Raw genomic sequence first — 15,000 nt, 5'->3', positions numbered from 1 at the left:
CTCAATAATCTCTGCATATCATGCTTTTTCCCTCCAGCAGCATTGCATGTATTTGGCTGCAACATAATTGAGTTTCTGCCCCGACGTGACGTTTTGTTTTGGTCACCTTTCATGTTGTGATATATGGTACAATGGAAGATGTGATTTAATCATTTCTTTCTTATTGTCAACGTAGCCAACAATGCATTTCTCCTACTTACTAATATATATAGCTTGTATCCAGAAGGCCTATGCTGCCCTGTCCACTACTGTACATACATAGATCAATAGAACTTGTTGCCTTTTTAAGTGCATTTTGAAATAACTACAATGCCCGTTTTACATGATACAGGGTTCGCACAAGGTCCTTGAAGTGCTTAAAGTGCTTGATTTTTGACAAAAAGAAGCCAAGGCCTGGAATTCCTTGAAAACAGCAATTTTTTTAACATGGTGCCTAAAAAGTCCTTGAAATTCAAATCAACCATTCGCATTGAAAGTTTTGTTCATCCATGATTAAATTGTTCTGAATCAAGAAATTGAATTTTTTAATTTAAAGTGTAACTAATTGTTGGAAATTGTTTTTTTTAAGCCATAAATATTGGATCAGATTTTATTTTTTATAAAAAAAATGCATTTAAAAGTGAATTGTATCCTTTTAAAATGAAAAATAGTGCTTGGAAAAGTGCTTGAATTTCATTTAGCAATGTCTGTGAGAACCCTGATGATATTAGGACATTTAAAACCGGAAATAATGCGTTTGTGAGATGACTCTAGCATGTATGTATGTGAATGTTGGAGAGGACAGAAAGAGAGAGTACTAGAAATGCGTTGTAGGTTTTGCTCTTTTCGTAGGCTACTGTAGGTTGACAATAAGAAAAATAATGTTAAGTAAAAGGACACTGGCCTTATCCTTTAGAACTTTAACATCGTGCTACTCCTTCCTGCCCTGCTACGTAGAGGAGAGGACAAAGAGAAGAGGTCGAGTAGATGAAAGCTATGCTGACATAGCAACGAGTAGGTGCCGATGAATACTTTGTGGCAGGAAGAAGCAAATGCCCTCCCTGACTACTATACGACATCGAAACAGCCTCTCACGCTCACCGCAAGCAAAGAGCAGCCAGACAGCCAGGGTGCTTATTTAGACTTGAATGAAGAAGAACAACAACATCAACAACAACCACTTCAATCAATCAATCAATCAATCAATCAATCAATCAATCAATCAATCAATCAATCAATCAATCAATCAATCAATCAATCAATCAATCAATCAATCAATCAATCAGATTTATTTATAGAGCACATTTAAACATGACACATGACAGCACAATCAAAGTGCTGTACAGAGGGTAGATACACATAGATACATCTAGACAACATATAGACAACAATCACATCTCAGTTTTACGGGAGGACACACAAGCAAACACACAGGCAAACAGGGCATGAGTCAATGTACATCGGGAAAAGCTAATAAGTAGAAGTGGGTTTTTAGTTTAGACTTGAAGGCATCAGTCGAGGGGGCAAGCCTAATGGAGGTGGGGATGCTGTTCAGGGGCTGCGACAGCAAAGGCACGCCCCCCCCCCCCCCCTGAGCACATTGCTGGGACCCGTCTAATATAGTGGTTGAGGACCAGCTTTTGTAAACAGACCGGTGTCTTTTTGTACAGCTAAATCTATACTTTATAGTATTGCTATCTGTCCATTCTCATTGTCAATTGAGTTCATAAACCGTCCCTTCAAAATGGCTTAAAGAAAAAAATAAATGCATCAATAGGTTGTCATTTTATAGCACCGTGAATATAAGCATTATAGCAGATTTTGTCTCGTATATATTTTCTGGAAGGCTAGTTATAGGGCTAATAGCTGCTAACGTTATATTCAACGGCATTTCCGTTTTCCATATGCTAAAGAAATAACTCAAACTGCATATCATCGGGACTGTCCCAAAGCATGTATGCATCAAAGGGGGGCGGGGGGCGTTGTTTATTATTATTGATTACTGATAAGAGCTACAGGTGTCTCTATCTATCTCAATCACCTACTCGAGATAGAACCCTGTGGCCGCTCGATATCCCCCAGCGAGGTGCTAAACTCGCCAAGTTCTCGAGTCAATTACTAATCCTAATCACGCTTATTTCATAGTCACTAGTTAGTTATATCCAGTTCATATGAAATATAAGCGTAGAAGAGTTGTTAACCTCTTCTTTGTTTGTAATAAACCGAATGTATGTCTGGGAGAACTCTTATTGCCTATAATAACAATAATATCATTATTATCATTATTATCATTAGCAAGAACACTGCGATCATCAGCTGCTGGACTACTAGAGGCTCCCAGAAGCAGTCAAAAGAGGATCGGTAATGCAGCCTTTATCAACTATGCCCCAAAACTATGGAACAAACTACCCCAAAACATCAGGGAAGCCAACTCGCTAGACATCTTTAAAAGACAGCTTAAAACCTATCTCTTTGCTCAGGCATTTCACTGATAGATATCTGCTACCACCTAGTGGCAAGAGGAAACATCAGGGATATCCTGACACAACTTGTATTTATTCTTACCCTGCCTACTCTTATACAATGCCTATCAAATTCATGTGTCGGTTATTGCACTTTTTACTTCTTACTGATGACTATTTTTAAACTGAATCATTTTAAACTATTCTTATTATTTGCTAGATCCAAATGTGAAACACTGTGATTATTTGTTCATGAATTACAGGAGTATTACTGAATAGAGAGCCTATTAGGATGCTAGATCCTAATGTGAAACACTGTGATTTGCCATATCTTGCTATGCTCGCTCATGCCTGTATTTTTATGTTCGTTCTATTTTATAATTTTTTGACTATTTTTAAACTGAATCATTTTAAACTATTTTTACTATTGTGTTACTGAAAACTGTAAGCGGAGAGCCTATTGGGATGCTAGATCCTAATGTGAAACACTGTGATTCTACCTGTCTATCTTTTTATGCTCGCTTATGCCTGTATTTTTTACTGTTGTGAAGCACTTTGAACTGCAACCTCTGTATGAAAAGTGCTATACAAATAAAGTTATTATTATTATTATTATTATTATTATTATTATCATCATTATCATCATTTTACGAAATGCCTGTTATGCTGCTTCTTTTAAAGCTTGATGATCTTACGTCACCCGTCACCGCCAATATCCTCATTTGTGAGGGAAGGCCTGTAATACTGCTCATTTGAAAGCTTGGTTGTATTAATACTCTTTTAATAAGTATTACTACTGTTAATAATGTAACATTAGCGTACTAACAATCATTTGCAAATCAAAATCAAATCAAATCAAATTTATTTATAAGGCCCGACAACACACGTTAATGTCCCCATGGGCCGTACAGGTCTTCTTTAAACAAGTCAAGAAGAAAACATAACAATAAGTCAAGAACAGAACAAGAACACCATAAAGGTCCAAAAAATTTAAGATAAATGCAAATAAATTAAAGAATGCAAGCACTCCCAGACATACCCCACGCGAAGGTAAGGAAAAACTCACTAAAACCTAACAATAGGGAAAAATGCTCCACAGGCAGTGTGGAGGAGAGAAACCTTAGAAGGGCCATTCAAGGGGGGATCTCCCTTCTTAGATGTTGGTGATAGTAGTGTTGCAGACGGACAGTTGGTAAGCATGCACTCATGTGTGTAGTGGAACACAGATGAGTGCATGCAATAGCAACTGAACATTTTGAAAGATTAAAGATAGAGCTAATAGCGATAGCTACTGAACATTTTGAAAGATTAAAGATAGAGCCGATAGCGGATCTATTTGAGGCACAGGGGCGGCGCAAAGAGGGTCACGTCCTCCCCGTCTTAGTCACGGGACATTCAACACTCCGGTCATTGCTCAGGGACAGCCGGAGACAGGGAGATAGGGGGCGGCGCAAGCCTGGTGATCTTACGTCACCATCACCATCATCACCGTCCTCATTTGTGAGGAATGGTCTGTAATTGCTATAATATTATTATTATCATTACCATTATTATTATCATCAATTTACGAAATGCCTTTAATGCTACCCATATTAGCGTACTAACACGTAATCATTATTTGCACGCCCCAATACCTCCTATCAATCCGACAGGCCTGTCCGTCAGTGGCACCGATCATCCAGTCCTGCAGTGATTAGATAATCGGTTTCCCACAAACCTGACAGAGCCCATCGAACACCGAGATACCGGAACCCTCAAACAACAAACAGTGAAACTAAGCATTACTACCGTCAATAGCATATATATATATAATATATAACTTTAGCTGAAAGGCATTAACCAGCAATTGATTCAATCTGTAACATAGTCACCTCAAAGAAATGCAGGGCACGGCTGGCATTGCTGGCAGAAAGCAGTCCAAGAACTCAATGGATAATTATAAAAAGTCATTTTTATTTTGAAAGTTACAAAAGAGACTGTATTGGAAATGTCCAACTCAGTTAAAAAGAATTATAAAAACAAAACATCTCATCTCTAACACTAAATGTGTCTTGAAGTAAAAAATGGAAAAACTGCATAGCAAATCTGAAAATCCTCCCTCTCGAAGTCGGAGCAGCCATTTATATATCATGTCAAGACCTCTTTTCTATTGGTCCAAGAACAGTGATGTCACAGTGATGTCATTCCACTAGCCAACCAACGTACAACACCTAATGCAGTCCGCAAGGATGAACTCCTCCTTTTGTCTCTCTGTGCTGGGAAAGCACCCAGTTTCCTCTGCCACGGATCCCGGCCCTCTCTGCAGGCAGGACAGGCAAGGGTTAAAATGTGCCACCCTGCTCTTAGCTTGAGCTGGAGTGGAATCTTTCAAGGCCACATATAGAGGGAGCACATTCCTACCCATTCTAACAGAGACGGCATTATCAAAAAGGTTTCTGTTTCCATTCTGACTGCATATTAACTATAACATAACATTAACATTAACTGTAGTATAGTTTTAAAGTGTATAAAGAATATACAGGTTATATAAGAATATAAAAAGACATCCGTCATATCATAGGCCTATTCCATTCTCCAGGATCACACAAGATATTGTAGTGTGCACAAGTTACTGTTCCAGAGTCCACAGTCCATAGTTCTCACAGTTTTACACAAGTGGGAGGAAGAATATACAGACATTCCTCATAATCATATATAATAAACATAAGAACAGGATGTCATTATTAAAAGTGTCATTCGTTGTCAGTGGCACTTCACACCCCCTCTGTCATCCTGGTCTGTCATTTTCCACTGTCTTAATAGCGTCTGTACTTGGGGACGAGATGGCAATTGCGGGGTCATGATGGCTGTGACTCTCAACACCCCCTCTGTCATCTTGGTACCTTGGTACCCTGGTAGCCGGCGGGAAGACTTGCATCTGTTGTTCCCGGCCAATGCACCCAGTTGTCGTCGTCTGAAGAACACAATGTCATAGTTCTTAAGGTCACCCCCTCTGACCTCTTGGATCTCTCCCGTAGTTTGAGGTAGGTCGAATTGTCACTTCTCGGGCGACCCCACGGGTCCCAGAGAATTGTAGTAGCAGTCCTTTATTGAAGTGTGGTTGGCCTTTTCGTGTGACCCTGTCCGTAGGCCACGCAGGACATCACAGATACAGTCCACAGAGGACTCATTTCTTTTCTCTCTTTCAGGTCCATTCAGAGCTCTCGTCGCCCTGTAACCTGGGTCCAGGCCGATGTCTCTCTGTCTCCATGTCACAGGATATGCGGGCATAATATCCCCTGTTTCATCGCCTGCCCATTCTCCTCCAATCCTGAGCTCCAGGAGAGCTTTCAGAGAAGGCCCCTTGCTGATAGGTCTCAGGTTGGCCTGCTTAGCTCTCTTGTTCGGTCTAGGAGGTTCGTCCCTTGGGTACCGAACTCTCTCCCTAGATCTTGATCTAGATGAGGACCTTGAGGATGCTCTGGAGCTTGACCTATACCTATATGCGTCGTCCACTGACTCCGGGGGACAGCCCCCCCGTCTAAGAATGCTCCTGGCCCGAGATAGGGCAGGTTCTGATCCTTCCGGTCCGAACTATACTGTCGGCCTCCTTGGTGTATCCTAAGGAGGGAGGTCGGTTCATCCCAGGATCGCAACATATTCTCCTTGATTATCTGATCCTTTATAGAGCGTACAGCTCTCTCTGCCACCCCGTTCGTATTGGGCTGGTAGGGTACAGAGTATTGGGCCATTACACCCGCTTCCTCCAGTAGTTTCAGTCCTGCTTTCAGATACTGCTATTCGTCCCGGTGGCACTGGTTCAGGTTTTGTCCCCCTTACCATCGCACATTGTTCACAGGCCTTTCGGACTGTTCGCTTAGACCCTTTGAACCTCCCTTACCAGGGTGCAGTTCCAGGCTACGTCCGCTTCCTCTATGGGGATGTTCCTATTCCTAGGGTTTTTTCCCTCGAGAGCTTTGCCTTTCAGTTTGTGGAGTAGTGATGCTTTTGTCGCATAGCCAGGCACATGGGTCATAATGTGGCCGCATTTTCTCATGGCAGAGTCCAGCTGACTCAGGGACACAGGCTTCTCTATGGCCGCTACCTGATCCAGGTATTCCCTGCTGACCGACTTTCCGGTGTCCGTGATATTGAAACCTAGATACCTCAGGGTGTGTTTCGCGATCTCGCACTTTTTGAGGCCTATTTTTTCTCCGGCCCTGGAGAGGCGGGTCACTACTTGGTCCAGCAGTTCCAAATGTTCCTTTTCCGAGTCATTGGTCCAGTACACGTCATCAATGTATATGGTGACGTCCAGACCTTTCAGGATGTCCTCTATGACTCCTTGGAACACATTCGGAGAGTTCTTATACCCTTGTGGTAATACTGTCCATCCATAAGACAGCCCGTTCCAGGTGAACGCCGTCTTTTGGGTGGATAGGGGGTCGATAGGTACTGACCAGAATCCATTAGCCAGATCAATGCTAGACTTCCAACGTTTGTTGGGCAGATTCCTGGTTGTTTTCTGTGCTATGTTTATCATTGTCCTGGTATCTGAGCAAGTTCTTGCATTCAGGGCAATTAGGTTGTGCACTAATCTCCATGATCCATCGGGTTTGGGGACTCCCATTACAGGGGTATTTGTTAAAGCAGAGTCCAACATAGTCAATACGCCCATTTGTTCCAATTCCGTGATTGTTTCCGTCAGTTCCTTCTCAACCCTGTGTTGTGCTTGTCTTGGTCCAGACTGGGTAGTTAGTGACTGTTATGTCTGGTGTTAGCTCTGGCTAGTTAGCCTGATATTAGCTCTGGCTAGTTAGCCTGCTGTAGACTCAGGCTATGTAGCCTCTTGTAGACTCAGGCTAGGTAGCCTCTTGTAGACTCAGGCTATGTAGCCTCTTGTAGACTCAGGCTATGTAGCCTCTTGTAGACTCAGGCTATGTAGCCTTTTGTAGACTCTGCTCCTGCCGATAACACCAGCCTGTATGATTACGCTGGTTCCACTTCCGTCACAGTAGCAGGACTTATGCTCCTGCTAGCTTCTGGCTCGTTATCCTGCTAATAGCTCCTGTTAGCAATGGCTAGTTATCCTGCTATTAGCTCCTGTTAGCAATGGCTAGTTATCATGCTAGTAGCTCCTGTTAGCAATGGCTAGTTATCATGCTAGTAGCTCCTGTTAGCAATGGCTAGTTATCATGCTAGTAGCTCCTGTTAGCAATGGCTAGTTAGCCTGTGCTCCTGTGGACTCCGGCTAGGTAGCCTCCAGTTAGCACTCAATTCACTTTTGGCTAGTTAGCCTGTGCTCCTGTGGACTCCGGCTGGGTAGCCTCCAGTTACCACTCAATTAACTTTTGGCTAGTTAGCCTGCGCTCCTGTGGACTCCGGCTAGGTAGCCTCCAGTTAGCACTAGTTAGCTCTGGCTAGTAGCCTCCTGTTAGCTTCTATTAGCTCTGGCTATGTAGCCTCCTGTTAGCACCAGCTCGTTAGCCGGTGCTCCTGTTAGCACTAGTTAGCTCTGGCTATGTAGCCTCCTATTAGCACTAGCTCGTTAGCCAGCGCTCCTGTAGTCTCGGGCTAGGTAGCCTCCAGTTAGCTTCTAGTTAGCTCTGGCTCGTAGCCTCCTGTTAGCTTCTATTAGCTCTGGCTCGTAGCCTGTTGTGAGCTAGTTAGCTCTTGGCTAGTTAGCCCTCAATTCACTTTTGGCTAGTTAGCCTGCGGTGAGCTAGTTAGCTCTTGTCTGTCTCCAGTGTCATTAGAGAGGATTCTCGTGTCTGTCTCCAGTGTCATTAGAGAGGATTCTCGTGTCTGTCTCCAGTGTCATTAGAGAGGATTCTCTTGTCTGTCTCCAGTGTCATTAGAGAGGATTCTCGTGTATGTCTCCAGTGTCATTAGAGAGGATTCTCGTGTCTGTCTCCAGTGTCATTAGAGAGGATTCTCGTGTCTGTCTCCAGTGTCATTAGAGAGGATTCTCGTGTCTGTCTCCAGTGTCATTAGAGAGGATTCTCGTGTCTGTCTCCAGTGTCATTAGAGAGGATTCTCGTGTCTGTCTCCAGTGTCATTAGAGAGGATTCTCGTGTCTGTCTCCAGTGTCATTAGAGAGGATTCTCGTGTCTGTCTCCAGTGTCATTAGAGAGGATTCTCGTGTCTGTCTCCAGTGTCATTAGAGAGGATTCTCGTGTCTGTCTCCAGTGTCATTAGAGAGGATTCTCGTGTCTGTCTCCAGTGTCATTAGAGAGGATTCTCGTGTCTGTCTCCAGTGTCATTAGAGAGGATTCTTGTGTCTGTCTCCAGTGTCATTAGAGAGGATTCTCGTGTCTGTCTCCAGTGTTATTAGAGAGGATTCTCGTGTCTGTCTCCAGTGTCATTAGAGAGGATTCTCGTGTCTGTCTCCAGTGTCATTAGAGAGGATTCTCGTGTCTGTCTCCAGTGTCATTAGAGAGGATTATCGTGTCTGTCTCCAGTGTCATTAGAGACATTTCTCTTGTTCTTTAATCCAATTGTGCGGTTTCAACCGCCCCACCAGCAATGCCCCCACTACGCAGAATTTGCCTTTTAATTTGCCACTGCTTTCCACTGAGGGCCATACAGATCAATATCCTTTGTCTGGTGTATTCTAAAGCGGAAGGTTATGACTTCCTAGGTGCTGAGTAATGTTTAAACTCACTTCTATAATCTGTTCATTCCAGAGTTATCAATATTCTAGTTTATTTTATTCTATTTGGCTGTTTATCCTTTACCGATTTCAGCCCAAACGCAGGGACGCCATGATAAGAGCTACAGGTGTCTCTATCTATCTCAATCACCTACTCGAGGTAGAACCCTGTGGCCGCTCGATATCCCCCTGCGAGGTGCTAAACTCACCAAGTTCTCGAGTGAATTACTAATCCTAATCACGCTTATTTCATAGTCACTAGTTAGTTATATCCAGTTCATATGAAATATAAGCATAGAAGAGTTGTTAACCTCTTCTTTGTTTGTAATAAACCGAATGTATGTCTGGGAGAACTCTTATTGCCTATAATAACAATAATATCATTATCATCATTTTACGAAATGCCTGTTATGCTGCTTCTTTGAAAGCTTGATGATCTTACATCACCCGTCGCCGCCAATATCCTCATTTGTGAGGGAAGGCCTGTAATACTGCTCACAAGCTTGGTTGTATTAATACTCTTTTAATAAGTATTACTACTGTTAATAATGTAACATTAGCGTACTAACAATCATTTGCAAGCCTGGTGATCTTACGTCACCATCATCACCGTCCTCATTTGTGAGGAATGGTCTGTAATTGCTATAATATTATTATTATCATTACCATTATTATTATCATCAATTTACGAAATGCCTTTAATGCTACCCATATTAGCGTACTAACACGTAATCATTATTTGCACGCCCCAATACCTCCTATCAATCCGACAGGCCCGTCCGTCAGTGGCACCGATCATCCAGTCCTGCAGTGATTAGATAATCGGTTTCCCACAAACCTGACAGAGCCCATCGAACACCGAGATACCGGAACCCTCAAACAACAAACAGTGAAACTAAGCATTGCTACCGTCAATAGCATAATATAATATATAACTTTAGCTGAAAAGCATTAACCAGCAATTGATTCAATCTTTAACATAGTCACCTCAAAGAAATGCAGGGCACGGCTGGCATTGCTGACAGAAAGCAGTCCAAGAACTCAATGGATAATTATAAAAATTCATTTTTATTTTGAAAGTTACAAAAGAGACTGTATTGGAAATGTCCAACTCAGTTAAAAATAATTATAAAAACAAAACATCTCATCTCTAACACTAAATGTGTCTTGAAGTAAAAAATGGAAAAACTGCATAGCAAATCTGAAAATCCTCCCTCTCGAAGTTGGAGCAGCCATTTATATATCATCTCTTTTCTATTGGTCCAAAAACAGTGATGTCACAGTGATGTCATTCCACTAGCCAACCAACGTACAACACCTAACGCATTCCGCAAGGATGAACTCCTCCTTTTGTCTCTCTGTGCTGGGAAAGCACCCAGTTTCCTCTGCCACGGATCCCGGCCCTCTCTGCAGGCAGGACAGGCAAGGGTTAAAATGTGCCACCCTGCTCTTAGCTTGAGCTGGAGTGGAATCTTTCAAGGCCACATATAGAGGGAGCACATTCCTACCCATTCTAACAGAGACGGCATTATCAAAAAGGTTTCTGTTTCCATTCTGACTGCATATTAACTGTAACATAACATTAACATTAACTGTAGTATAGTTTTAAAGTGTATAAAGAATATACAGGTTATATAAGAATACAAAAAGACATCCGTCATATCATAGGCCTATTCCATTCTCCAGGATCACACAAGATATTGTAGTGTGCACAAGTTACTGTTCCAGAGTCCACAGTCCATAGTTCTCACAGTTTTACACAAGTGGGAGGAAGAATATACAGACATTCCTCATAATCATATATAATAAACATAAGAACAGGATGTCATTATTAAAAGTGTCATTCGTTGTCAGTGGCACTTCACAATTACCAATAACAGTGGTCGTGTAACTAGCCACATACACTGCTCGGCTGGTTGCGTATCATAGCAAGCTCTGATCTGGCTGTAATTTATGTGAAAAAGATCTTACCATGAGCCGGTGAGATACCCCGAGCATTTCCCCGTTATCGATCGGCATCTGGTAGATTGATATGTCCATTGGCTGATGATAAATCCCCTTATTCCATGGTGAAATTTGCGATTCAAAACGTAATCCACGGTACAAGATGCTGAATCAGAATCCGGGTACTAAAAATCTCCATTGAAAGGGAAAAAAAAAAGTGATCCATTCGCCCACAGGGCATACTGCAGTGGAGTGATGGCGCCCCTAAGAGGATCTGGCCGGTATTGCACATCCTCAAATTCACAGACTAGGGAATATATGCAGTGCCGCTCCGCGACCTTGACCCGGTTATTAAAATGATATAAAAGCAATAACAACTTGCCGCAGCTTTTTACGTGATTCTGTCCACAACGCATGGATTTGAAACCCGTATTAACTCGTGGTCGGGCGGCAAAGTGTTGGTTAGACCTCCGGACTGTCAGCAGCCTCTGATTGGCTGACCTGAGGGACCTTGCTTCACCCTTTCCCTTCTCTTTCTCTTCCAACAGGATGTAGACGACTGTGTCATCCGTCAGACCAACACACACTTCAAGTACGGCTACGAGTACCTGGGGAACTCAGGACGGCTGGTCATCACACCGCTCACTGACAGGTAGGGCTAACCCCTATTAGTCGATTAGTCGACTAATCGGTCGAAAGGAGCCGTAGTTGACTGCTAACCTCTTAGTCGAAAAAAATAAAAAAATAAATCTTATAAATTTTTTATTTTTTTTTATCATTCTTTCCAAAATAAAAGAGGCCTAGAAGCGTGGCTAACGGTAATGGCACGCATACCAGAGGCTAACTTCCTACGAAAACAGGCACAGAGGCACTGAAAGAGGATTTCACCCATCTAATGAACACACTAGACTAGACAAATATCACCAATTGCATGCTTTTGCAGAGGACAAGAAGCATTCAGTCGACTCCTTCAGACAATAAGCACCCCCACAGCCCAAATGGAATGATGAAAAATTATAAAAAATGTAAACATTTAAAAAAGAAAAAATTACAAATATTATACTTCTATTATTATTTTTTTTTTGTCAACCAATAGTCGACTAACGGCACATTTTGGCCAATCATAGTCGACCATCCAAATCCTTAGTCGGGGACAGCCCTACCGCTCACTGACAGGTATCTGTCTGTCCGTCACTCTGCTGGTCATCACACCTCTCACTGACAGGTATCTGTCTGTCCGTCACTCTGCTGGTCATCACACCTCTCACTGACAGGTATCTGTCTGTCCGTCACTCTGCTGGTCATCACACCGCTCACTGACAGGTATCTGTCTGTCCGTCACTCTGCTGGTCATCACACCTCTCACTGACAGGTATCTGTCTGTCCGTCACTCTGCTGGTCATCACGCCGCTCACTGACAGGTATCTGTCTGTCCGTCACTCTGCTGGTCATCACACCTCTCACTGACAGGTACAGTATCTGTCCGTCACTCTGCTGGTCATCACACCTCTCACTGACAGGTGTCTGTCTGTCCGTCACTCTGCTGGTCATCACACCTCTCACTGACAGGTATCTGTCTGTCCGTCACTCTGCTGGTCATCACACCGCTCACTGACAGGTATCTGTCTGTCCGTCACTCTGCTGGTCATCACACCTCTCACTGACAGGTGTCTGTCTGTCCGTCACTCTGCTGGTCATCACACCGCTCACTGACAGGTATCTGTCTGTCCGTCACTCTGCTGGTCATCACACCTCTCACTGACAGGTATCTGTCTGTCCGTCACTCTGCTGGTCATCACACCTCTCACTGACAGGTGTCTGTCTGTCCGTCACTCTGCTGGTCATCACGCCTCTCACTGACAGGTGTCTGTCTGTCCGTCACTCTGCTGGTCATCACACCTCTCACTGACAGGTACAGTATCTGTCCGTCACTCTGCTGGTCATCACACCTCTCACTGACAGGTGTCTGTCTGTCCGTCACTCTGCTGGTCATCACACCTCTCACTGACAGGTACAGTATCTGTCCGTCACTCTGCTGGTCATCACACCTCTCACTGACAGGTATCTGTCTGTCCGTCACTCTGCTGGTCATCACACCTCTCACTGACAGGTACAGTATCTGTCCGTCACTCTGCTTATCTGACTCCATCCACAGCAGCACTGACACTTTTTACTGCCTTTGACCTGTGTCGTTGGAAATGAGATTACGGATGAAAGGTTTTCAGGAATGAACAGGGCACTTTATTGATTTACATGCAATTGCAGTACAGGAGTTATTTTTTGCACACGGAAGAACTGGCAAAACACTTGACTCATCGCATCTTTTATACCTATCAAACTGAGACAACAAAACGACCACCTCCCCCTCTGCCATGGGCCCGGGGCTCTCATCCCTCTCTTCTGCCACAGCCATCTACACTACAGTACATCGTGTGGTTTTAACCAAAGTCCAGCTGAGCTGTGTTGTTTTTAGTCAAGCTGCCTTAACATGGTTCAATCTAGACCTTTTGCACAGACACATCTCACAAATTAACATGTTTTCAATAGGGATGTTCGATATTGGCTTTTTTACCGACACCGATATACCGCTATTGTCCAACTCTTAATTCCCGATACCGATATCAACCGATACCGATATATGCAGGGTCGTGTCCCCCCCCCCCCCCCAAAAAACTGAATAATTTCAGGTAATTAACATTACATATCTCTTGTCGTGTAATTAACACAACATCATGCATACTTTGACAATAAATAAAATTATAATTTGTTCTTACTTGCTTGCCTGGGTAAATAAAGGTTAAATAAATGTAAAAAAAAAAATGTATGCCAATATCGGCCGATAATATCGGTAGACCGATAATATCGGACATCCCTAGTTTTCAAGCCTACAAATGACACAACACGTAGACATACATCATTATCTTTTAAACCAGAGTATTAACCCTAGCTATGTTTTCAGAAAATGTGCCTAAAAGTGCATACCCAAGTAAATGAAGAATTGCTCCACAACTACTATTTGCATGTTATTGGTATCTACTAGGGACATCTATGGACATCCGGGAATGTATTCCCAGTGTCAGATATACAGGTGCAGTTCAATAAATTAGAATATTGTGGAAAAGTACATTTATTTCAGTAATTCAATTCAAAAAGTGAAACTCTCATATAGCTATTATAGAGGAATTACATAGAAAGTGTAATATGTCAAGCCTTCATTTGTTACCATTTGATAATTATGGCTTACAGCTAATGAAAACCCAAAAATCAGTATCTCCAAAATTTTTTAATATTTCAGAAGACCAATACAAAAATTTTAAATATTTTCAATATAGAAATATCGGCCTTCTGAAAGTATGTTCATGTATGTTCACTCAGTACTTGGTCGTGGCTCCTTTTGCACAAATTACTGCATCGATGCAGCGTGGCATGGAGGTGGCGTGGCATGGAGGCAGCGTGGCATGGAGGCGATCAGCTTGTGGCACTGCTGAGGTGTTCTGGAAACCCGGGTTGTGTTTGCTTGGAGGTCTGACACACTTGGCTCACACTTTTAATATTGCAGAAATTCTGCAATACCAAATACCCTGGCTGTTTTAACCTACTGTATAGGTACAGTAACACGTCAGTACCCCGTACCATCGGTGCATCAGTCGGGAGGTGTGTAACTATGTGCCATCGGTGTATCAGTCTGGAGGTGTGTAACTATGTACCATCGGTGCATCAGTCGGGAGGTGTGTAACTACGTACCATCGGTGCATCAGTCTGGAGGTGTGTAACTATGTACCATCGGTGCATCAGTCGGGAGGTGTGTAACTACGTACCATCGGTGCATCAGTCGGGAGGTGTGTAACTATGTACCATCGGTGCATCAGTCTGGAGGTGTGTAACTATATATGTACCATCGGTGCATCAGTCGGGAGGTGTGTAACTATGTACCATCGGTGCATCAGTCGGGAGGTGTGTAACTATGTACCATCGGTGCATCAG

At 43.0% G+C, this 15,000-nt stretch overlaps 1 protein-coding gene across 1 annotated transcript in view; it reads right to left on the bottom strand.

Annotated features, from left to right (window-relative positions):
• Window positions 1-15,000, bottom strand: part of dnah2 (dynein, axonemal, heavy chain 2) — a gene marked incomplete at both ends in the record, with an annotated part of 509,699 nt that overhangs the window by 265,749 nt on the left and 228,950 nt on the right. Inside the window, 2 exon segments of the mRNA XM_084326360.1 lie at window positions 6,322-6,764; window positions 12,916-13,097. Of these exon segments, the coding sequence (XP_084182486.1) occupies window positions 6,322-6,764; window positions 12,916-13,097 (625 nt within the window).

This window comes from Notolepis coatsorum (genome assembly GCF_963971535.1).
Source record: "Notolepis coatsorum genome assembly, chromosome: 1".
NCBI classification, from domain to species: Eukaryota; Metazoa; Chordata; class Actinopteri; order Aulopiformes; family Paralepididae; genus Notolepis; species Notolepis coatsorum.
This window is presented reverse-complemented; position numbering and strand designations above follow the sequence as displayed.